This window comes from Aulostomus chinensis, chromosome 1 (assembly GCF_037954235.1).
Source record: "Aulostomus chinensis isolate RoL2024-O1b breed Wild chromosome 1, RoL_Achi_v1.0, whole genome shotgun sequence".
In the NCBI taxonomy this organism is placed as follows: domain Eukaryota; kingdom Metazoa; phylum Chordata; class Actinopteri; order Syngnathiformes; family Aulostomidae; genus Aulostomus; species Aulostomus chinensis.
Window position 1 is genome coordinate 63,850,671 of NC_141320.1, and position 22,463 is coordinate 63,873,133.

Here is a 22,463-nt window from a genome sequence, read left to right on the forward strand (position 1 = left end):
GACACACACACACACACACACACACACACACACACACACACACACACACACACACACACACACACACACACACACACACACACACACACACACACACACACACACACACACGATTTTCACATTGCTTTCAGCTCCACTGCCAAGAGAGGACAAAAATACAGAATCCATGATACATGATGGCACCAATGCTTTTATTCCTGAGAAAGGTACAGTCGGTGGATACACGCTCCACCTGCAAGATTGATGAGCTGAGAAAAAAATCTTAGAGGAACACCACCAGTTTATTCACGCCTCAGTGTGGCATCAGGTTGTTGTGCATCACATGGAACGATAGGCTTGAGGGGGGCGTTTCCAGAGGGGCGCACACCACTGTTGCTTCACAAAGAGCAACAGAAACTGCCCACAACTTCAAAATAATTGCAGAGCATTATATCTCAAACACAGACATCAAACCCACCTGTATGACTGTTGCGTCGCCATGATGACAGAATGGTTTGGCCATGTGCCTCCTGCAGCCAGGTGACAGCGAGGAGGAGGAGGAGGAGCAGGATGGAGTGGGAGAAGGAGATGAGAAAGCAATGGGCCATCACACTCCATCGATCACCGGAGGCAGGTCGAGGTCATGTCTGGCCTGCTGCAGGATGGATTATTGTTTTAACGTTTCACTCTGGCAAATAAAAAGTTCAGGGGCGCTCACTGGGGTTGGTGGCTCTTCAGTAGGTTGACAAGTTTCTGAACTCACATCACCCTTCAGCTGGTTGTTCAAAGTCGTATTTTGACAACCGACCAGACCTACATTTGAATGTCCAGCCAATACCTACCAAGAACTGAATAATGATACAAATGTCAGTGTAATAAAAAGGATTTACAATACTGGACGAAAGATCAATAAAAGTAATAATGCTGTTATTTCTGGCTGAAGCAGTGGGAAGCAAGATAAATATAAGTAGACATTTAGAAATCCCAAAAGGAGAAATTTTAATCCCCTGCAAAATGACATTCATTATTAGGCCTGAAAACAGCTTTGTCATCTGGGCGGGAAACAAAAACAAACAGCAACAAAAATCAATGAGTGCCACTCCACTTGTCTTGCTGAGACATTTAATTACTCGACTGCATGCTTTTTCAGCACATTAACAACCGTAGAATCAGACCTCAAAAGGTGAAATTGCTTCCAATTATGGCAATGTGACAATTTGATCAAAGAGTCAAGCTGGTTCAAAAATTGTCTGAAACGTTACTTTGCATGTCTAACTACTAGTTACCAAAAACAGAAACAAATCATTTCTGACAAACGCTGCATATCTTTATTTTTTCATGGAAGTGGCAGCCACTGCTGTTTCCAATGACACACACATATTCTTCTTTTTGTCTTTACACCAGCACTTACGTATTTTGTCCTTTGCACATGCACCGAGCCAAGGTGGAAAAACATTAACGATGAAAACAGAGGGAATGGTTTAAAATCCAACTCTTAACGACTGCGGGACCACAGGTTCCATTGCCCTTGATTCCTTATTGTATTCGTGATTTGATTTGAGGACATATTCATATTTTATTTTGTACTTAATCCTCCAACATGGATGTCCTTCCTGAGGTGCTTCTTTAGCCCCCCCGGGAACAAGAAAACTTCTCAAGTAAAGACGTAAAGACAACCGTGTTCCCTGTCCCTTGTGTGACACTCACAAGTTCTGGCCACGCTGCTGCCCTCTGGAACAGCAAGATGGGTCAAAGGCTCCCTCTTGTGGCACAGGTTTTTACTACCACTGTGCAACTGCTTAATTGTTAAAAAAGGGCGTGGCCAGCACAATGAACATCTCCTCGTTAGTATAGTGGTGAGTATCCCCGCCTGTCACGCGGGAGACCGGGGTTCGATTCCCCGACGGGGAGTGCATATCATTTTTTTTTTTCAACCTTCTAACAGTAAGATTCTATGCTTGCTGGTGACAACTTTCGAGGCGAACTGATGGAATTCACATTGTGATATATATTTTAACAGTTTACTCGCAATTAGAGAGCTGTTGCGCCACTATCACACAGATTGGCCAAAAAAAAAAAAAACTGTGCCCCGTGTGAGGCTCGAACTCACGACCTTCAGATTATGAGACTGACGCGCTGCCTACTGCGCCAACGAGGCCTGCAAAATGCAGAATGGAAATTAATTCAATCAGCTATTAAAGGTCTCTGACAAAAGGTCACATATGAGCACTCACATGTATTAGTTAAGTCATTAGGGCAACATGATTATGGCCAAGTGATCTCCCCCCCTTTCCAGCACTCGCAGCCCTTCCACTTAACAGCAGTCTACCCCGACTCCAGTGCTACTGCTGCTGATTCGTCTCTTCTGGAGCCATCATTGTCCGCTGGAATGTTTAAAAAGGGGAGGAACCATGCCAACAAATATCTCCTCGTTAGTATAGTGGTGAGTATCCCCGCCTGTCACGCGGGAGACCGGGGTTCGATTCCCCGACGGGGAGTGCACACTCTTTTCTGTTGCCACCTCCCTTTGTTTCTGTGTGACTTTTCACACCCAGGTGATGTCACAGAGGAACACAGCAACACATTGTTTTCTCTTGAGCGACAAGTTGCAAACACCATCTTGTCACTTTAGTCCAGTAATGTTCTAAACAAAAATGGTTCCAAACTTTGAGTTGCCTCATGATGCACATCACTCTCTACCTCACCCAGGGGAAAAATAGACAATGTCACATACAGAGATGTCCTGCATTTATCAAAATCTTCAGCACTTTAGATCAACTCCTCGAAAAGGATGTGCATTGGCCGGGAATCGAACCCGGGCCTCCCGCGTGGCAGGCGAGAATTCTACCACTGAACCACCAATGCTTGATGTTAGCTATCATTCAAATAGGCATAGAGCAAATGCTACAATAGCCACAACTTGGGCTTTTCAACTCGTTTTTGCAACTTGTCTTGCTCTCAGTCATCCCTGTGCCCAAGACCCCGCACCCCAAAGACTTCAGCAGTAACATCCCACCTTATGAAGTCCTTGGAAAGGTGGGTTCTTTACCATCTCTGCCCTGCTGGGACACCATCGACGGATGCATTTCGGTGCTTTGAACACTATCAGCCTAAACTCCTGGACAACAACCATGAGGGATAACCAACCCCTTCCATACTGGATCCTGGACTGTGCTTCTACCACAGTAGTCTGTACCCTGTGCCTTGCAGGGCCCCTACACTTATTCACTGTCCTTTCTGTCCTTATTCACTGTCCTTTCTCACCCACCCGCCACATAAAAAGCTTTCTGATCACTCTGAAAACATACACATTGGCAATAAGAAGAGGAAGGAAGAGGACTTTGTACATTGCCAAGTTAAAAGCAAAATAATTTCATGCATTGGCCGGGAATCGAACCCGGGCCTCCCGCGTGGCAGGCGAGAATTCTACCACTGAACCACCAATGCTGATATAGCAAAATCCTTACATCATCAGAATAAAAACGGATCAACAGCAGAAGCGATCAATTTATGATAGTCATCAATGAGTCCTCAGCAGACCTGTGGATCTTCACGTTGTCCTTTTGTGGACAGTTAGGTAGTTAGGCTTCCACAACATCACCAAAATGATAACTTGCATCATAGCCAATAACAATAAAAAAAACATTCTAGACTAAAAGTCTACGAGCTTCACAAGCATCGATGTCAGAGATTAGATTAAATAATGTTTAATTTATCATAAATGAACCGCAACAGGAAGGAAAAATCTTACGCCCAACGTGGGGCTCGAACCCACGACCCTGAGATTAAGAGTCTCATGCTCTACCGACTGAGCTAGCCGGGCATAATATTGATGGAAAATTATGGCTTTTTGAATATTTCCATAAGGGCACATTATGAACTGGAGAGAAATGTCTGAAGCTATCGAGTCAACGTGTGACGTATGATGGTACAGAATTAGCAAGTAATTAGTACATTGGACAAAACAATGATGATATGCCTTTATTTTCCTGAAATTCTTTAAAAATCCGGGGCCAAGTGTCATAACATGAGAACCAATTATTTTTGATCATGAGTGAGTTTTACCTCTTCTCTCCAGGAAAAGAAGACAGAAAAGAAACGTGAAGGAAAAAAGCGTGCCCCGTGTGAGGCTCGAACTCACGACCTTCAGATTATGAGACTGACGCGCTGCCTACTGCGCCAACGAGGCTTCGAAACGCTTCGTTTCAAAAGCTTTTATTTACTTGTCAGAGCTATAGACAATTCATCTAAGGTCACTATTAATTCCTTTTTCACATGTAAATTGAAACTCTTAAACAGATAATTCAACCACCACATAGTCCAGCTAACAGTGCACGTCATAAAACCAGTTTCTCAACATTTGGAACACTGATGACGCTCAACTATCCGTCAGTCTCATATTGACTGCATCTCGCCTGTGTCCACTAGATGACGACATGGCTTCTCACCGCTATCATGCAACCTCTCACTTTACTCGCGCCAGTAATACCCACAAACTTTATCCGAGGAAAACACAAAAAAAATGTATTTTTTCCCCCCTCTCAAGTCACCTTCACTATAACATGGAAGAGGGTGGGGAAAAAAGCTGCTAGCTTAACTGCTTCAACCTTAACTAACAGCTATGCCACCCCCCCCCCAAAAAAAAATAGCTACAACAATTAAAACAAGGAAAACAGACACAAGTCGGAAAAAGGAAATTTGTAATATGACTTTACAAATGGAAATAGCCGAGTGTCATCAATGATAAAATAAGGACAAGGAAAGAAAGAGAAGGAAAAATTTCTCACCGATTAGCAGCAGAGGTGCTAACATTTTTACCCCTCGGTGGTTAGCGAATCCAGACCCGAATCCCCGTTCCAAGCTCGGAAATTATGCTTTAATCTTCCGGAGTCACGATTTTTCTACCAAAAACATGTGCTCTGTGCACCATTAAGTTTACTGTAAACTGCCATCACCAAGTACGTGGAGGCGCCTGGTGGTCAGGTAGCGGCGCCCTGACATGGCCGCTGTCACGTTCATGGTCGTCACAACGCTTCTTGCTAAAACTACCAGTTGCGTCTGTATTCATTAATAATAACGTCTGACGGCACTGAATAGAGGCTTGAAAACACTTCCAGCCATTCTTACGAGTTTGAGTGTATAATTTGCCAGGTTTATGCAGCGAAGCAAACCACTACACCGCCACCGAAGTTTATTTTTGTGTTTGCCTGGTTTTTCCTGAACGCCTCATAATCAGGAAACAGCGTATTTCGCAAAAAAAAAAGAAAATACACCTTTGCCGTGGATACATTTAAAATTCAACTTCCCTGCAGTCTTTCCTCATCATTTTACAGGTAATTATGAAAACAAAAGGAAAGTAAAACAAATCAGCTACTCTCATTTAGGCGCTAAAAACAAAGGAAGGAAATCCAATCGTGTGCCAACTGAAAGCCATATTTAATAATTTAATTTCACCATGCATAAACCATATAGAAAATACTTTACAGCAATGACATTATTAAAAAAAAAAAAAAAAGTCTCACAGATCACTGAAGGCTCACAAGTTGTCGTCAGGTTAGGCTGATGATGGTTAGTACATCAACTAAACAGTTAATACAAAAGAAAATAATATTAGAAAAAATGTTAGTTTTATGTTACGACCATTCAATTAACAACCCACCATGGGTGCACTTGTTTTATTTATTTATTTTACAACTCTAAACTCCATCTACACTGCGTTTCTTGGCGGCTGCTTTGCAAGTGAAGCACTATTTAATTAGTGGCCCCCCCGACAGAAGTGGGGGTAGAAATGAACAACAAGCTAGCTGAGGTGTGGGTACAAGCAGAAGGCACCCCCTTTGGAAATGGCACTAGTTTAAAAAAAAAAAAAAGAAACATTGCAATTATGCTCCTTCATAGGACAAATGATTCGCATCATCATTCCATGATTAATACTGCTTTCCTCACATCAAATATTAATCTCTATCTAGTCTCATGGTGTAAAAGATGTAAATGAGCCAACAAAGTATAAACTAATGTCAATATTCAAAATATTCCCCTTTGACCAGTAAAACAAAGACGTCTCAGAATTCTTGGTGTGTCTAAATCGGGCCAAGAAAGGGGAAACTTCAGCTTTACAATACTGATTCACAACAACAACAAAAAAGAAAAACACTTTTTTCATGTTTCAAGTCACTTATACTGTGTTCCCCTTGATCCTAGTGCTAAGTTCTAGTATTAAATACACAGTAACAAAACTGTAAAAACATGAAGCAGACCATATGAAAGAGCCTTCGATGTAAGATTAGAGTGTAATTACATTTGGCAGAGAGGAGCGAGAAAAAAAAAAGAACAAAAGGAAAAGACAATAGGTCCAAGTCACTTGAGTTCCTTTGAGAGAAATGAGTGCGCGTTATGGTGCTTGATTCCATTCATTCATTCATCCAGCTGTCTACTCTTACCACCAGGAACTGAAAGCAGTATTCTGGTCAAAGATGCATCTGCTAGCCAGATATTTTCACTACAGTGATACTGGTGAAATGCCCTGAAAAGCATTTGTTTGAGGAAAACATAAAAATGGATCCCACAGTGTTTCCCTCGACAGTGTTGCTGCAACGCTACGATTAATCTTCTCTTTGTGATGGAGAGAATATTCCCAGCAATATTCAGGTTTCTAGTCATGTCATTTGCACAGTTCTAACATTACAAATTCAAGTTACTTTTTCACTCCATGCCGTTGTGAGTTCTTTTCCAAAAACAGGCAATGTCCCTTTCTGTCCATGTTTCTCCTTCACTTTCATCCCTCGGTCCTCGTCCCGCTTCTCTCAGAACAACACATCTTCGTTGGTGATGAGCATCTCCACCACCAGTCTCTGATATCGGATGTCGTTGAGCGCCGTCATGGCGTCCAGTTCCGGGGCTCTCATCAGCGTCGGGCCGAAGACGATACCAAGGTTCTCACTGGACATGAGGTTCTCCTTCTCGTACTGGGTTACTCTGAGGGAAGAGAGGACAAGAAGTCTGTTAGGGACAAGGAAGACATCTTTGTGCTGGTGTGAAAATGCCAGAGGTGAAAGCCCGACGGCTCAGACCTCTTGAGGTGAGCCATGAGGTATCGCAGTGACTCGCAGTGAGCAGGCGGCAGCAGCTTCAAGGCCTCGTGGACAGACTCCAGACGTTTCTCTGGGTCTGCAATCTCTGCAACACACACGCGCACACGCGCACGCACACGCACACGCACACACACACACACACACACACAAATACTGATTAATTATCATAAAATGCATGAAGCTCTGTCTGGCTGCGTCATCATTCTTGCGTCTTCGGTAAAGTGCAAAGACCTACTCGCAGTTTCGATGAATCGAGGGTAGGCGTCATACGTGATGAGGGGAATGGGCAGCTCTCTGAAGTAGAGCTTCAGCGCTCCAGTGATGATGTTGATGTCCTCATAGGCGTTTGAGGAGATATCCGCCTTCTCTCCATCTGTGGAGCAAATCAATGGAAGAGTGACTCAAAGCTTCTATGTAGGATGCTGTGTTCTCTTTCATCAAAAATAGCTGGGCAGGATTCAGTACTCGCCTCTATCAAAGGCCAGCTTGACGTCTTCGATCAGCTCGCTGAAGCCCGATATTCTATACAACCCCTCTGACTGAAGACCTGGAAGCAGACAAGAAAGAGAGAATAACTCGACATTCATTCACTAGATAGACTGAAATAAATGTGGAGGGAAGACATGCAAACTTTTTCAGAAATTGGCGATCTTCCCCAGAACAAGAGGAGAAAATAATAATAATAATAATACATTTTATTTAAGGCGCCTTTCAGGACACTCAAGGTCGCTGTACAAGGTTAAAAACAGGGCAAACGGTGCAAAACATAGCAAAACAGTGCAAAGCAAACAAGCAAAATTAAAAAAGCAACAATCATTTTGGAGCAGAGCAAACTACACAGATTCATGGGCCTGTCTGAAGAGGTGGGTTTTGAGGTGTGATTTAAAAGAGTCTATGGATTCAGAGTTTCTGAGGTCAGGGGGGAGTGAGTTCCAGAGGTGGGGGGCCGAGCGGCTGAAGGCTCGTGCCCCCATGGTGGAGAGACGGGCTGAAGGAACGGTTAGGCTGAGGGAAGAGGCAGACCTAAGAGACCGGGTTGGGATATTGATGTGGAGAAGATCAGACAGGTATGGAGGAGCGAGGTTGTGGATGGACTTGAAGGTGTGGAGGAGGATTTTATAGTCAATGCGGAATTTGATGGGGAGCCAGTGGAGTTTGTGTAGAACAGGGGTGATGTGACAGATGGCAGAATGGATAACCTTCTCTCCTGAGTTGCCACCAATGCTAGTTAGCTGAGCACAATAAATGGTAGTGAATGGAATGTGATAGCATGGCTCAATCAAAAACATCATCTGGGTCTTGGTTTGTCCAGAAGTAATCCTCCTAATCCTTCCTGACAAAGTTAGCCATGATTAATAGCATCATCTCTGAGCTAAGCTAACTTGCAGTCAGCCAGTTTCTGTGGAATCACAAGCATTTCCAACGTTTCCTGACACCCCATAAAAACATTTATCAGTGAGAGGAGACGCAGGTCTTTTGAGTGGAAGTCGGTGACTGACAGTGGATGTTTGCAGCTTAATATTTGAGAGTTGACCTTGAGTGGGTGTGATTTGGATGTCAGGACTCAGCTATGTTGAGCGAAAGTACAACTTCCTGCCTGGAATGCTGTTAAGGACATCATAACAGGTAGCTTTTTTACATGTAGAAATAGGTTTCTTTTTTTTTGTAGCATTAATGCTAACCCATAAAAACAGGTGGATTCTTGTGTGGATTGCTGATACGGAAGTATGGTTTCTGAAGCGTTAATGCTGATGATTAAGGAATGCATGGTTCATTTTCTGTGGCACAAATTCTAATGTATAGAAATAGGTGGTTTGTTTTCTGTGGTGCTCCTGCTCTCGGATCAGGAGCCAGACATGCAGCGGTTGTTATTAGAGGACAAAAGCAAAAAAACATCAAGGGAGACAGAGCGGGGTGATGAGGGGCCCCTGTCAAGTTCAATCCCTTCAATTCAGGTGTTGTTATTGATTTCTCATATTAGGTTCACTTGGGACTTGAATGAGTCAATAAAATCTTGTCTATAGCGGGGCAGCTTTATGACCACCAGGTCCCACAAGGGAGGAATTTTCACTCTATCACACACATACATGGGATTTAGTCTGTGATTACACTCGCGGACACTATTCCTCCTACCTCTGGCTTCGATTTCCTGTATACACATATCAACCACCATGGGCCTCTTGGTGTTGTGGGCTTTGACCAGCGTGGTCAGGTCACAGCTATACACCTTCTTGACGTGCCGCAGGTCAGGCTGGCAGTCGTTGGGCACCACCTTGGAGCATTGCTTGTGGACATTCAGGCCGCAGTCTGAGAGAGACACACTGATTAGATAACTTGAATGTCTCCAAGTAATCTAGTGCAGGAGAACAACCGGGTCGGATGGCAAAAGTGGCATTTGGACGTAGGTGTTCTCTGGCAACATGTCAGTCTTTTAACATTTAACTCCATGCTGCACCGCAGATGAGTCAAGCACGGAAGTGACTAACTTTAGCCTGCTGTTGCAGTCACGATTCAACAGAGAGGAGGTGCAATAATACAAGACAACATAATAAATTATATGTGTGTGTGTGTGTGTGTGTATGTGTGTGCGTTACCTGCACACTTGACTCCCTGAGCGATGAGACCCCACATGAAGTTGGCACAGTACTCGCACCAGTGGGGGCCTCGAAATGTGTGCACCTGGAGAGAGAGGAATGGGTCACTGAAAGATCATCTTCATGACCCCAGAAGCAAACATGAAGATAATGACAAAATGAAGCAGACGTTGCATTGTTGAGGAAAAGCTTGAGAAGAAAGAAAAGGTGAAAACAGATTAACTGTTAACCTCGATAGAGGCAGTGTGTGTGTGTGTGTGTGTGTGTGTATCCTATAGTCCTGTGCTCCCTGTGGTGAATTTGAATAAGACCCCACAAGCTGAATCAGCAGTTCTCTCTCTCTTGCTCTCTGTCTCTCTCTCACTCACACACACACACACACACACCACACACACACACACACACACACACACACACACACACACACACACACACACACACACACACACACACAGGGCAGCACTGACTCACCTTGAAGTTGTGCACCTTCTCGTATTTGGGTGTCAGGTCACTCTCCCTCAGGGTGGCTCGCCGCACCAGCGACGTAAGCTGCGAAAGAGCAAAGGTTCGGATTGGTTGCCAGAAGGTGGAAGCCGGGGAGGTGGGTTTAGACGGAGCTGGTGCTCGGCTGAGGAGGCTCCCCGACCCTGCACTGGGGTCCAGGGTGCTGCTTGAGACCGGCAGTGAGGGAATGGAGCCGTTGCTGGCGTTCAAACCGAGAGCAGCAGTAAACACTGAGCCCTTTTGACCTGCCTTCTTCTCAGCTCTCCTGCCTGACTTCTTTTTACCTCTCCTCACCACATATGACTCTCGGCTCGGCATCGTGAGAGTTTTAACTTAAATTAACCAGGACTAAATAAATTTAAATCTATTCCACCAAAAAAAAAGACCTCAAAACACCTGCAGCAACAGAGAACAAGCTGTAATCATGAAGAGAGCTCTGTCTGAAAACAACAACCAGGACCATCCCGCTCTCTTCGTGCTGCAAAGATCAGCCAATCAGATTAGCCCCAATAATGATGGAGCTGCATTGTGTGTGACTCCAGCTGATAACAAAAACATAATCCAGACGAAGAATCATAAATCTGTCCGTAGAAGCAGAAATCACAGACTTGATTCAATACATCAAGACTTCTTGTGGCCAGACTCCTCTGGACTGGACTGATGCTGCGTCCTGAGCTCTGGTGTAGGTGAGAGCGTCAGCCCACATGGTTGAGTGTGCGTGCGTGTCTGTGTGTGTTAATCTGCTTCCACTACACACTCGCTGAGCTGAGCCGGTGAAGGAGGGAGGGAGGAAGGGAGGGGGGGAGAGTGCAGTAATGGGTGAATTTAACAGGTCACATTGAGAGGAGAACAAGCCAATCAGAAGGCAGCGAGTCTTGTTGTTCGTCACTGTCTCTGCCACCACGTTGGTCCCCGGAGACAACGAATGAGCTGAGAAACGCACCATTGTTACATTCTCTCACACACAGATTCTCTTGTTTCTCCACCTTCTTGTCATCTCTGACACATTTGTTTTCCTCCATTTCTTTTTCCAGAAAATTCGAAGCTTCCTTGACCAAAAAGCCGACTGCATGTCCTTATTTGGCTTTTATCTCAGATCACACTAGTAGTATTACATAAGAGCAGTTTAAGGCGGAATTTTCACTCAAGAGGGGCACTTGATTGGTTTGAGTGCCGCCTCTGGTGGGAGGGACACAATAAAACAAACAAATAAACAAACTGCACTAATCACTCTGCCTCGGAGACATATGAAAGTAGGACGGATTGTTTCCACTATCAATAATTCTGCTGATTAGTCTCACGACTAACTGATGAATCTAATTTCATAAATGCACGTAATAATTTCCTCAAGCCCAAAGTTGTGTTCCTTTTGCCCATCCACCAGTCCAAAACCTTCATTTTCTTAAAAAAAAACAGAATATATTTATATTTTAGTCTTTAACAAGCAAATATTTGATTATTATTGATAAATCAATCTTTTTTTTCCTACTACTTCAAACACCTCAGAAACAAATGTAGGAAAATGTGGATTCGACTGCTTTTCTAAAAATCTCTTTTTCGTATCGTTAATCTTCAGCACATAATAAGGAGAGGGGAAAAACAAGCTGCTGGTGGTCATATTTTTGGGAGGTCCGTCATCTGTGGCCCCTGCGAGGATTCCTCTGTATTTTCGAACACCAGAACGATGTGGTTATTCCTCTCGGAGGGGACAGAGAAACACCCACAATCAGAGCTATTTAGGTAGATGAAGATGCGTCTTCCCATCGCGAGCCACCTCTGCTCTCAATGTCACCGCCACACTGCTTTGTCTGCAAATCCACCCAATTATGAAACAACACCCCCACCCGCGCTACGCACGCACACACTCACACAGACATTGACGAATGAGGTGCAGTGTAGGTGGTCGTGCACTGCAGGTCATTCAAGGCCTCAGGAGATGAATGTTACTCCCGTTCGTTTTATTACGTATGTGAGTGAGTCGATTTGCCACACAACTCCTCCAAGAATGTCTCCCGCTGGAGAGAGTCACGTCTGTCTCCGGGGTCCACACAAACACACACACTGATTACATCAAACAACAACCTCTGGCCCTGCCTGTATATGTTGAGGAGATAGCAGGTTTCTGCAGGCTGTTATGTAATTTTACTGCAGAGCCCTTTTGGCTGGAGGCCGTCTCTCATCTGCATCCATCCTCCTCCTCCTCAACTCTCATCCTTCTCTCCTGCTCCCTCCTATTTTAACTCTCTGGTTCTATTCCAGCCCTGATGTGACACACAATAGGTTAAGGATGAATGCTGCGTGGGCACGACGCTGGATTACATAAATCTCAATCTTCCACTTCAAGATGACTCACTCCTGCATTTCCGATATTCCCAGATGCTACAGGGCGTCCAAATAAACCCACTTAAAACCTTCTAAATCTCTCAGTCCTTCTCTGGATCACCCCTTCCATACAACCAGGAGCCGTCATGCTGATGATAAACATTATCCACTGGTCTGATTCTAATCTAGGCATAAAAGTACAGAACAGCGTAAAATCCCCCACCCCCTCTTTTTTATAAATTTAAGAAAAGTTCATCTGAATTCTGAAAGTAATGCAGAAGAACTTTTGCCATAATTCAATTCTGAGTTAAAATCAGAATTAAGTTAAAAGTTTACATAAAGGTAAGTTTTTAAAACTGAGAGTTGTGAGAGCAAAGTCTGAACCCTGAGAAACACGTCATAAACCTTACTGTATATTCAGAATTCAATCACATCTTATTTCATTTCTAATTTAAAAAGGACAAAAATAAATTAATTCGCTTGTAGCCGTGCGTCATCAACGACAGGGGTGCTCATGCTCACCCTCTCCTCTGCATTGTGGTCGTTCTTGGCTGCGGCAGGTCCGTCGGGGGCCTCGGGTGGCACATGCTTCTTCAAGGTGGGCTCTTGGTTCAGGGTGGTGTAGCCCACGTGTTCATAGATGGGGTTTATGGTCATCTTAGCGATGTACTCCGCTGCCTGACAGAAGAGACAGTTACTGTAGTACTTTCCTTTTCGCATGTGAAGAATTTGACCTGGCTGGCCCTGAACTGACTCACTAATACAAGAGTATTCACTTTAATCACTCTTTGGCCCCTCAGTGCTTTCCACATCTGGGTAAACAAACGCTTAATGAGGAGCGAACTCAGGAAGAATGATAATTTTCTTTGGTTCATGTTTTAATAACCAGAAGTACTATTTCTTTATCGAGAAGGTTTGACCAGGCCAGAGTGGATCCACGTACCTTCGTCTCGATGTAGAGCGTGATGAGGCCGTCTGTGACCAGGTCATGGATGGACTCGAACCTCTTCTCCCCGACAAAGTGCTTCCCGTCATGGTAGAGACGGAAGTTTCTGGTCTGGTTCCCAAACCTGAGTGGGATGAACAGAGGTCTCAGGATAAACTTTGTCTGCACATACTTAAGCTGTAACAAGGTCAGTAAAACCAGCACAGACCCTGAACTGGGCCGGCACATTTTCAGCTCCTTAGTGGATCACAACAACACCACCAGCATGGTTAGATCATTAACCCAAAATCAAACCTTTCCTTTTCTGCCTACCCAAAGTGGGACCCTGGCTCATGGAGGAGTATTTATGGAAGGTAATTAGAGCCACAGGGATGAGAAGAGGAAGCGGACAGGGAAAGAGAGAGAGGGAGGGAGAGAGATATGTGTGCAGGTGGAGGACTGGCACGACTATGAATAGAGCGCACTGACCCAAAACCAAAGCGTGCTCCACTTCAATCAGAGCCCTGGACTCATTTCAAAGTGTGACACAGAGAAAGCGATGCTTCATATTCAACCACAGAGCTAAATGAGATCTGACTCCCACTTCCAGGAGGATCCGGTGGTGTGTGGAGCCATGTGACTTCAGAGATGAGCGTCTCTGAGCTGCTTAACGTCTGAGGGCTAAACCCTCACACACCTCGCAGCACCTGGGGTCCCAACGCACCACCACAGGACCACAGACGTGTGCAAGGTCAGGCGAGAATTATTCACAGGCTTTGTACGACTCTTTAAGATGAAATTCAAGCACTTTGGGGTTTTTTTTTGTCTTGTGGAGGTTCATTTTCTCAGACACACTCAGGTCCAAACCCACCTGAGAGCCAGCGTGTATGTGCCCGGCTGTCTCTGACTCTCTCTGATGAGGTAGCTGCCTTCAGCCTGACTCAGTAAATGGTCAGCGTCTTCTCTTGAAATCATCCCGTGATACCTGGTTGTAGAGGGAGCAAAGTGCATAAATTCACACTGCAACTTTTACATCCTTCAAATACAAAGGTCACTGGTTGATATTACATTAGTGTGTGATGTCACAACACAGAACAGCTGAGTCGCAGTGGACGTTAGGACAACTTGAGGGATTTCCTTCAAATTTTGTGCCGAGATGCAGCGATAATGAGAATGGGATGGACAGAAAACCCCGAAACATGATGCCTTCAGCTCGTCAAAAATTAATACTTAGGCAAAAACGTGAGTATAAATCACCGACAAAGAGAAAAGTGACTTACTCTCGTCCATAGTATTTAGGTCGGTTGTCCACCTGCAGGAACAAAGAGAAATAAACATTTCCAAGAAAGCTAAAAAGCATCATATCCTGCAGGGTTACAGCCATCTGCAGATAGAGACCTGCACTGCCGAGGTGATGCTCAATAATTACTGAAGTAACAGAGAGTCTTTCACCTAATAAATGTCAAAACATGTCAAAAACTTTGAGCAAGTGTCACTGAAGCCATCATTAAACCCGCCAACAACAACACAGTTTGTGGAATGACTCAAAAACTGAACATTTCCACCGACATCAGTGGATTTGTGAGCCTCCACATTGCTTCATTGTGTTTTGTGTTGTTTGTGTGTGTGTGTGTGTGTGTGTGTGTGTGTGGGGGGGGGGGTAACGTGGAATATTGCACCAGTCAGATGAAACGGTGAGCAATTCTGTTGTTCTCAAGGAAACTGCTGTCAAGCCAATAAATCAGCAAAGACCCAACAAACAGAGGGGAATATTAATTTGGAGGCACTGCATGTGGGTGTTGTGTAATGAGCCGTCAGGAAAGCGATTCAGCTTTTTCACCATCAAAGAAACAGAAGAAGAAGAAGAAGATGAAGAAGAAGAAGAAGAAGGATGCACCTTTTATGATGCTGGTAATCGTCTATTTTGACAGGTTGGGTAGCATCAACAATGCATGTGCGCCTTTGGATACCAACCAAAACTGCTCTGAGGCATGCAGTGAATACACTAATACACATTACTACTGCTCAATACACACCTTTTACTCATGAATACACAAATACATGTCTCCTTGCTCCGTATGCATTATATTCTTCATGTATATACATTTTGTTTTAGATTATCTATTTGTCTGACATCTACTTTTGATATAAAGTATTAATTATTCTGACCTTTAAGGCCTCATAACAGCTCCTCAAGAACAAACATTTGTCTTTAACAGATTACAGGATCTTAACAGCCAATAAGCAGTTTTTCTCAGATAAAACCACCGAAGTATCAATAAACAAAAAAAACCCTGAAACGGCCCAACACTCCTGATTCACAAATCTACTCCTCATACTGACAAAACTATTTTAAAGGCTATTGGCACTTATTTTTATCCAATTTTGTTCCTATAAAATAAAAGAAAAGATGCAATTATTAAAATCATAATTTTCAGATTGAAAGACTGCGCACCATTGGCCAAAGGCTAAAAGCTAATCTGGGGCTTTTATTTGAAAGAGACCTCCACAAGAATCACACAACTATTCTTATAATATTTGTTTCTTTTTTAAATGTGCATGTATTTTCCTAACTTGTGCTTTTGAGCCAGTGTATTGTGTGAATTCCCCCATTATGGGATCAATAAAGTTCTATTTTATCTTAAATACTTTATTCTATTACTCCCTAAGCCACATGTTGTATCTTGAAGTTTTCACTCTCGCAGCAATGGTCATAAAATCAGTGAATATTACAATTTCACGGCTATTTCTACTTTTATGCGACAATGTTAATCATTTTCAGTCATAATGTGTGTGAACCCTAGAGATATATTTATGCCACAAGTTAAAATAGCAGGGATTAGTGTATTGGTGCATTATTAATACACATATGGTGGTAGGGGGTGGCAGCGATGCTGTCTACTGTATTTAACTGGGTCAGAGGGGGGACTACCTGACCGAGCCAACAGCTGTGCATTAAAAAAAACTGCACACATGCACAAGCTGAGAGTCCCGCTGACGCAAACACACACACACACACACACACACACACACACACACACACAGGTGGGCGCTTCCCCTGAGGGGCAGAGGTGCACCTAAAAACCTAAAGATGCTTTGATTCCTGCAGTTTTAATGAGCGAAAACCAGCAGCGCGTCCTGTCTCATGAGTGGTGGGTTCATTATGACAAGTAGAGGATGTGTTCTGACCTCGGAGGTGCAGGTGACTCGACGGGGATGAGGTGCCTCCTGCTGGAGCTGGTACACTACCACAGAAAACACACCGGACAGAGAGAGAGAGAGAGGGGATAGAGAGAGAAACAAAAAAACCCTCGTCACATTTTACTCTGAGAGAGCTACTTTTAAAAAGTACTTGTAGATACTCACAGTAGGACTTCCACACTGGTGGTCTGTATTCATCATGATCTGAGGACACAAAAAGTTCAAGTGTTTTTGTATGTTTCCTTTGCAACAGCGCCCTCACGAGGAGAAAATGTGTCAGTGCAGCAATCTGATGGGAGGGAGAATTCATGAAAAGAACAGAGACATATTACATTGAGTTAAATGCCACTTTAGCTGATGAACAGTGACTGCTGGATTAGGAATGCCAAGAATATCTATCTGATTTGTCCAAAAGTAAACAGCTGTCACACTGACAGCCAGACATATGAAGCCAAGGCTTTCATCCTTCATTTGAGTGCATTTTAAGTGGAATATCAGCCTGCACTTGGCACAAATGATGACAAAGTGACTTAATAAATCGACTCCGTGGAGCATAAAATTCTGTGAAAGTGTATTTTGTGGTTGTGACAGCAAACGGACGAAGAATCAAATCTGTCTGGATGACAGTTTAATCTTCAGGGTTGCTCGTCTTAATTAAGCAGCGTTTCCACATTGCTCAGCAGAAACATAAACAGGCCTGACATTAATATGAGAGTAATCAAAGACTGAGAGGAACAAAGCCCTTTTTTAGCCCCAGGCGCTCCGGTGAAATCTGGCTGAACTCTGCAGGACAAGCTGAACAATCGAAGCAACAATGAATCCTTTCAGGTTCTGTGTGTTCCGAGTAAATTCATAGCACAGGGGCAGTTCTTGAGAAATACTTACTGCTTGTTTAAACATGTAGTTAGATCTTTCCTCTACAGCTAATATCTTCTATAAAATATGTAGTATTCGTCAGAATAGAGTTCCTTCACTTTTTAAAAAAACAAAATCAAAATCCATCAGTTTTAAAGCATTTTTAGGATGAATTTCAAGCTTTGTGAGGACCTTGCATCAGTGGGCAGTGAAATACTTGATACTAAATCATAGCATGAATGTTTCTGAAGAATTCCACTCAGTCTTTAGTGGTATTTTTGGGGGAATTTGACCAGTTTTAACAATCCCAACTAAATTATTAGTAATCAAATCAGTTATATGCTGTACCAAATTTGTGTAACAAATGATATCTAAGGGTTAAGGGTACTACAATTACAATTTCAAAATGTTTACAGCACTTGACTATTTTCAAGGTGGGAAATCCACAACAATTAAAAAAAACTTAAAAACTGCTGTATCTCTGGAACCAGCCAAACACTTTCTTGACTTCTTTTTTTTTCTTTAAGGAAAAAAAAAAAGCTGCAATAAATTAAATGCATTTCCTTAATCCACATCTTCCAAATGCAAGCATGCGATGTCCTTCACATTCTGGTAACACTAACAGCCTGTTTCCTGCCTCGGTGCACTCAGTGTTCACTCAACAGGCCTTATCTATTCAACACTGGTCGTCCTGGTATCCTGCCTTCAAAAAATAACTCCCAAATAGATCCTCCTCCTGCCAAGTGTGTCACCCTGCTCCTCAAGAGTGAGCCCTCACAGGAGAGCAGACATAACATAGCCATTAGCTGATACTTGCAGTGTCTGCAGCACAGGAGACGTGTAGATTTACTTCATCTTTGTTAAACACAATAGTTGAAATATCTTATTTTTTTTCCAAATCCACCGCATTAGTTTTACAACATGATATCAAGCTGCCCAATAGAAAGGGAAGTAACCTGCCTCGTGACAAACTGTACTTTTAGTACAGCATCTTTGTACCCAAGATGTTGAAGTAAATTTAAAACCAGCTACAGCAGCCAGAAATAACTAAAAGTACTAATATTACACGTGTGTGGAGAATTACAGGATAACCAGCCATTCGATGTAGTAATTGGTGAGAGAAAATCTTGACTTCATGTTCAGTTGGTTGCCTCGTTTATAACAAATTCAAATTCTGTTACACCTAAATTAGAGGAGACATTAGTAGATATTAAAGCCACTGGATCCATTTGAATTCTACAGGCATCTCTAAATTTTATTTTAAAAAATTAATACGGAGCAGGAACATACAGAAATAAACCATTCATACATGCAGATAAAGACCGAACATCTGAGGCATGATGCTGCTCACCAAACACATTTAGGGCCATCTTGATTGGATGATGAACAATAAACAAGTAGACCCAATTTTCCAGCAAAGCCGACAAGCTTACTTCAAACCCTGAAAGAAAACAGATAAATAAGATTAAATTGAAAGTGTTTGTGAAATTGTTTGAGGAGAAAAACCCAGCAAGGGTAATAAAAGCTGGGAAACAATAAATGACCAAGCTAATGTTAGCGGGTTCGCCCAGCGTTACTTTAGTTGGCATGCTGATGATAAAAAGGAACTGTCCGGGGTTTTGTCCTTTTACACAAAACCTGGAATATTTGTTCAGTAACATAGCGAAAGAGCGTCCGCTCCGGCTGGTAAAAATCTTCATCAATACACTGGTTTCTTTTTCTAACGGTTAGCTAATAGTACGTACTCACATTCACATCCATTCTACATTGTGGTCGCCATCTTGCTGGGTCACGTGAGCCGTCTCGCCCTCTCTCTAGGGTAACTATGGCAACGGACCTTGCTGATGCTACCACGCGGCGGAAAGCAGTCTCGAGAAAAAAGGTACTTTTAAGCTTGGCGTAGAAAACAGGAGGAGTTTTACGCGGTCAAATATCTATTATTAACTAAAAAGGTGTGTTATAGTTTTGGTTAACACTACTAACGACAAGTCAGAAGACATTCTGACGGTTTTTTTGAAATATTTTTTAATACATGCTAACCTGTAGCAATACATGGCCGGTTAGCTCAGTTGGTTAGAGCGTGGTGCTAATAACGCCAAGGTCGCGGGTTCGATCCCCGTACGGGCCAGTTAGCATTTTCTTCAAACTACAGTATATGTATTTTACAAAAATGCTGTATTGGCTCCGATTTTTCATTCGAAGTATTCTCAGAATAAAATGTATAATATGGGCCGGGTAAAAAGTGAGATGTTGTAGTGTTTTCATAACATTTTTAAATGGAGCTTTACCACCACATTAAAAATGACTCGGAAGATATAAAAAAGGTCTCAAATTGAAACTACTGTTAAAAAAAACACAATAAGGAAAATTGTCTTATAATTCAAATTAAATAATTAAGCGTACTAACCCAATTGAAAAACTGAATGAGGTACACGCGGCTGATCGTTTGAAACGTGGGTCCCATCCCAGGAATACTACTCTCCTTCCCAGAAGTTGAATGTCCTCCAAAGTATTTGGGTGTAGACAAAATTTCAAATAGACGGCCAATAGTTTCTTGTTTTACTCCACTGAAGTCAAATATCCCGACTTCAGCTTGTTGCAAGTTTAACCACCTTAACCCTTTTTCATGTCAGTGTAGCAAATTCTTATATTTTTTTAATTAAGTACATGAGAAGTATTCTTCCGTAATGATGTTTAATTTTCCTGCTTTATAGCAGCATTGATTTTCTTTTTCTTTTTTTCTTTTTTTACCTCCACACCTGCATTTCCCCCAAATCAGCACTAGATGGCACGCTGTCTTTCTCCTCGCCTGGAAGGCTGTGGAGCCGGGGTGCCAGTGCTGGAGGCGGTGTGTTGCTCTTCATTGTTCCAGCAGAAAAGCTCAATGCTCGCTCCTCTCCCACATTTGTCTCAATGGCTGCCACACAGAAGAGACCCCGTCCCACCTGAGAGGGAGGCTCCGCTGCGAGGAACTTACCCGGCCGCGGCTCCGTGAGGGATTTACAGTCTGCTTTGGAAATAAAAGCTCCAAGGAAGGATCCCGGAGAAAGACAGGGGTAAGGAAATCAGGTTTTCCCGGGATTATGACAAAGCGAGGTTACACGTAGCCTCTCTGCTATTCCTCGTGTTGTTGTGACTCATTGCAGGTTAGATTCGGCAAAGCTTTGTCTACTGAGTTGATGTTTGATGAAACTCGCTTCGATTGCAACCAGTCTGCTCCTTTTCCTAATCGGCTGAGCTTCAGGAGGTCCAGCAGAGCTTATTTTAGAATAGCCTTCACTAATAATCTGCTTTAGACTTTAATTTCACACAACTTTTTTTTTCAAATAAATTTGATGAGCTGCACAGTTTTCCTGCAGTTTTGTGTTGACTCACATCCCTTCATTCTGTCAGAACATGCACATGAATATTAAAGAAATGCAGTGTGTGTCTGTGTGTGTGAGTGAGCGAGAGAGAACAGGAATCTTTGCCCTACTGACATCTTTACTCTGGCCTAAAGGATTACTCTGCTAACCTACATCCTGAGGCTTTCACAGTGCCAATAATATGTATGTATGTGTGTGTGTGTGTGTGTGTGTGTGTGTCTTCCACATGTCAAAGCTGTTTATAATGTGTGTACTGGACTTTTTGTCACAGCAGGCAAACCTTGGCCAAGCAGCCCCTTCTGCAGCAGTGCAAACATAAGCTGACAATTGTCTGTATTGATCTGATGGGATTGTCACCCCTCCTCCAGAGCCAGTCAGAAGGTGCAGCACCCAACATCAGGATGGTCTTGCTCAGAGGCGCTTTATTGAATTAGAATGGAAAGTGTACCCCATTCATGTTTGCGATCAATATCCCTGCAAGAATTGCTCCTAATTCTTGCCTCACAATTGGAAATATCACCTTGGTATTGACTCAGGTGCTGCCATCAGTCTGTCCAGGACTGCTGCCTGTCAAGTTCATGCTCCCTGTTGTCATTTTGTACGAAGAAATACCATTCTTAGGGTTTTACATCAACAAAATGGACTCATTCTCAATGTTAGCACTGCTGGAAGCTTGAATGGGTTACAGTGTGTGTGTGTGTGTGTGTGTGTGTGTGTGTGTGAGTTACCTTAGCCTGTGTATCCTCCCCTGGATCATGTTGCATTGAAAGTCCACTTATCAAAATGTTGACATGCTGCCCATTGTGTGACCTCCAAGTGTCTTTCACTCTTTTAATATCAGATTAAGTGCCTTATTTTCATGTACATTTCCAACGCTTGCATTTGTGATTAGTTAAAGGCTAGGCTAACTGACATTCTCTCATATAATCCATATTTTAAAGGATCTTGCTAACTTTTTGGACTTTATTATCCATCCTCTCCCAACCCAGACGAAGAGATTGACACCATCAGAGACCAACTAACTGCTAGTTAGCGTAGCATAATGTATCACCAGACAGATCAGGTTCAGGATCTTGGTTTGTTCATCAGACAGAGTAATCCTCACTGTTTCTGACAAACCTAGTGGTCAACAAATGTTTTGTTCTCTTAACTGAAGTTTTAAGGTGCTGCATTGGATCACTGCACACAGTCAGGAAAGTAGTTAATGGCAAATGTTAAACACAGTCTGGTTCATGTGAATGCAGACAAAGACCGTTTTTGAGAAAAGTGTATTTGTGAAAGGGTGTTGTAAAAGTGTATCATAAAAGATAAGCTGACACTTCCCATCCACTGCCATTCCTTGTGCTAAGCTAACTAGCTGTCCCCCGTGTGCTTCAACATCCAGATGCCAACACCGACAAGATTTGGGTCCGTATCTTCTTGTCTGGTTCAGGGAACATTGGACAAGAAGTCCCAATGAAGTTTGCAGATATCTTTAAAATAACTGTACATGTCTGTTAGCCTAGCTACCTTCTCCTCTGGATCGTGTCCACTTATACAAAAAAAAAATGGTGACAAATCATGCAAACTTCACATGTGATTCTATATTTGAAAGCCAGATGAGGTTTCTTACATTCACTTTTAACGA

The 22,463-nt window shown here is 43.0% G+C and overlaps 2 protein-coding genes, 1 long non-coding RNA gene and 8 other non-coding genes across 13 annotated transcripts in view; 4 read left to right on the forward strand and 7 right to left on the reverse strand.

The window, feature by feature from the left end:
- Positions 1-46: 46 nt before the first annotated feature.
- LOC147272717 (uncharacterized) lies at positions 47-5,041 on the reverse strand. Its single transcript, XR_015115959.1, has 3 exons — positions 4,767-5,041; positions 458-634; positions 47-136 (listed from the first exon to the last, which is right to left on the reverse strand). It is a non-coding gene; the product is annotated as an uncharacterized LOC147272717 (long non-coding RNA).
- On the forward strand, positions 1,819-1,890 carry trnad-guc (transfer RNA aspartic acid (anticodon GUC)). The gene has a single exon. It is a non-coding gene; the product is annotated as a tRNA-Asp (tRNA).
- On the reverse strand, positions 2,065-2,137 carry trnam-cau (transfer RNA methionine (anticodon CAU)). The gene has a single exon. It is a non-coding gene; the product is annotated as a tRNA-Met (tRNA).
- On the forward strand, positions 2,406-2,477 carry trnad-guc (transfer RNA aspartic acid (anticodon GUC)). Its single transcript has one exon. It is a non-coding gene; the product is annotated as a tRNA-Asp (tRNA).
- trnag-gcc (transfer RNA glycine (anticodon GCC)) lies at positions 2,774-2,844 on the reverse strand. The gene has a single exon. It is a non-coding gene; the product is annotated as a tRNA-Gly (tRNA).
- trnag-gcc (transfer RNA glycine (anticodon GCC)) lies at positions 3,356-3,426 on the reverse strand. Its single transcript has one exon. It is a non-coding gene; the product is annotated as a tRNA-Gly (tRNA).
- On the reverse strand, positions 3,730-3,802 carry trnak-cuu (transfer RNA lysine (anticodon CUU)). The gene has a single exon. It is a non-coding gene; the product is annotated as a tRNA-Lys (tRNA).
- Positions 4,096-4,168, reverse strand: trnam-cau (transfer RNA methionine (anticodon CAU)). Its single transcript has one exon. It is a non-coding gene; the product is annotated as a tRNA-Met (tRNA).
- A 249-nt stretch (positions 5,042-5,290) lies between the features above and the next one.
- Positions 5,291-19,275, reverse strand: LOC147272725 (N-chimaerin). Of its 2 annotated transcripts, none has more exons than XM_086200291.1 (15): positions 19,221-19,237; positions 18,823-18,912; positions 16,782-16,905; positions 16,605-16,660; positions 14,696-14,727; positions 14,287-14,400; positions 13,434-13,560; positions 13,013-13,168; positions 10,136-10,213; positions 9,665-9,749; positions 9,204-9,377; positions 7,540-7,617; positions 7,306-7,443; positions 7,050-7,155; positions 5,291-6,954 (listed from the first exon to the last, which is right to left on the reverse strand). In XM_086200291.1, exons 2-15 carry the CDS (start codon positions 18,829-18,831, stop codon positions 6,783-6,785), a joined length of 1,449 nt encoding a protein of 482 aa, XP_086056417.1. In that variant the 5' UTR covers positions 18,832-18,912; positions 19,221-19,237; the 3' UTR covers positions 5,291-6,782. The 2 variants fall into 2 exon arrangements, with proteins under 2 accessions (XP_086056417.1, XP_086056426.1); XM_086200300.1 differs by having other exon boundaries at positions 5,292-6,954; positions 16,782-16,820; positions 19,221-19,275.
- Positions 19,276-19,301: 26 nt separating this feature from the next.
- Positions 19,302-22,463, forward strand: part of LOC147272726 (FERM, ARHGEF and pleckstrin domain-containing protein 1-like) — a 40,398-nt gene continuing 37,236 nt past the window's right edge. The window contains exons 1-2 of one of the 2 annotated variants that reach the window (XM_086200314.1): positions 19,302-19,353; positions 20,400-20,527. The gene's annotated coding sequence lies outside the window, so the exon portion shown is untranslated. Of the gene's footprint in view, positions 19,354-20,332; positions 20,528-22,463 lie in introns of those variants that run through there. The other variant, XM_086200321.1, reaches the window with a different exon arrangement.
- trnai-aau (transfer RNA isoleucine (anticodon AAU)) lies at positions 19,526-19,599 on the forward strand. The gene has a single exon. It is a non-coding gene; the product is annotated as a tRNA-Ile (tRNA).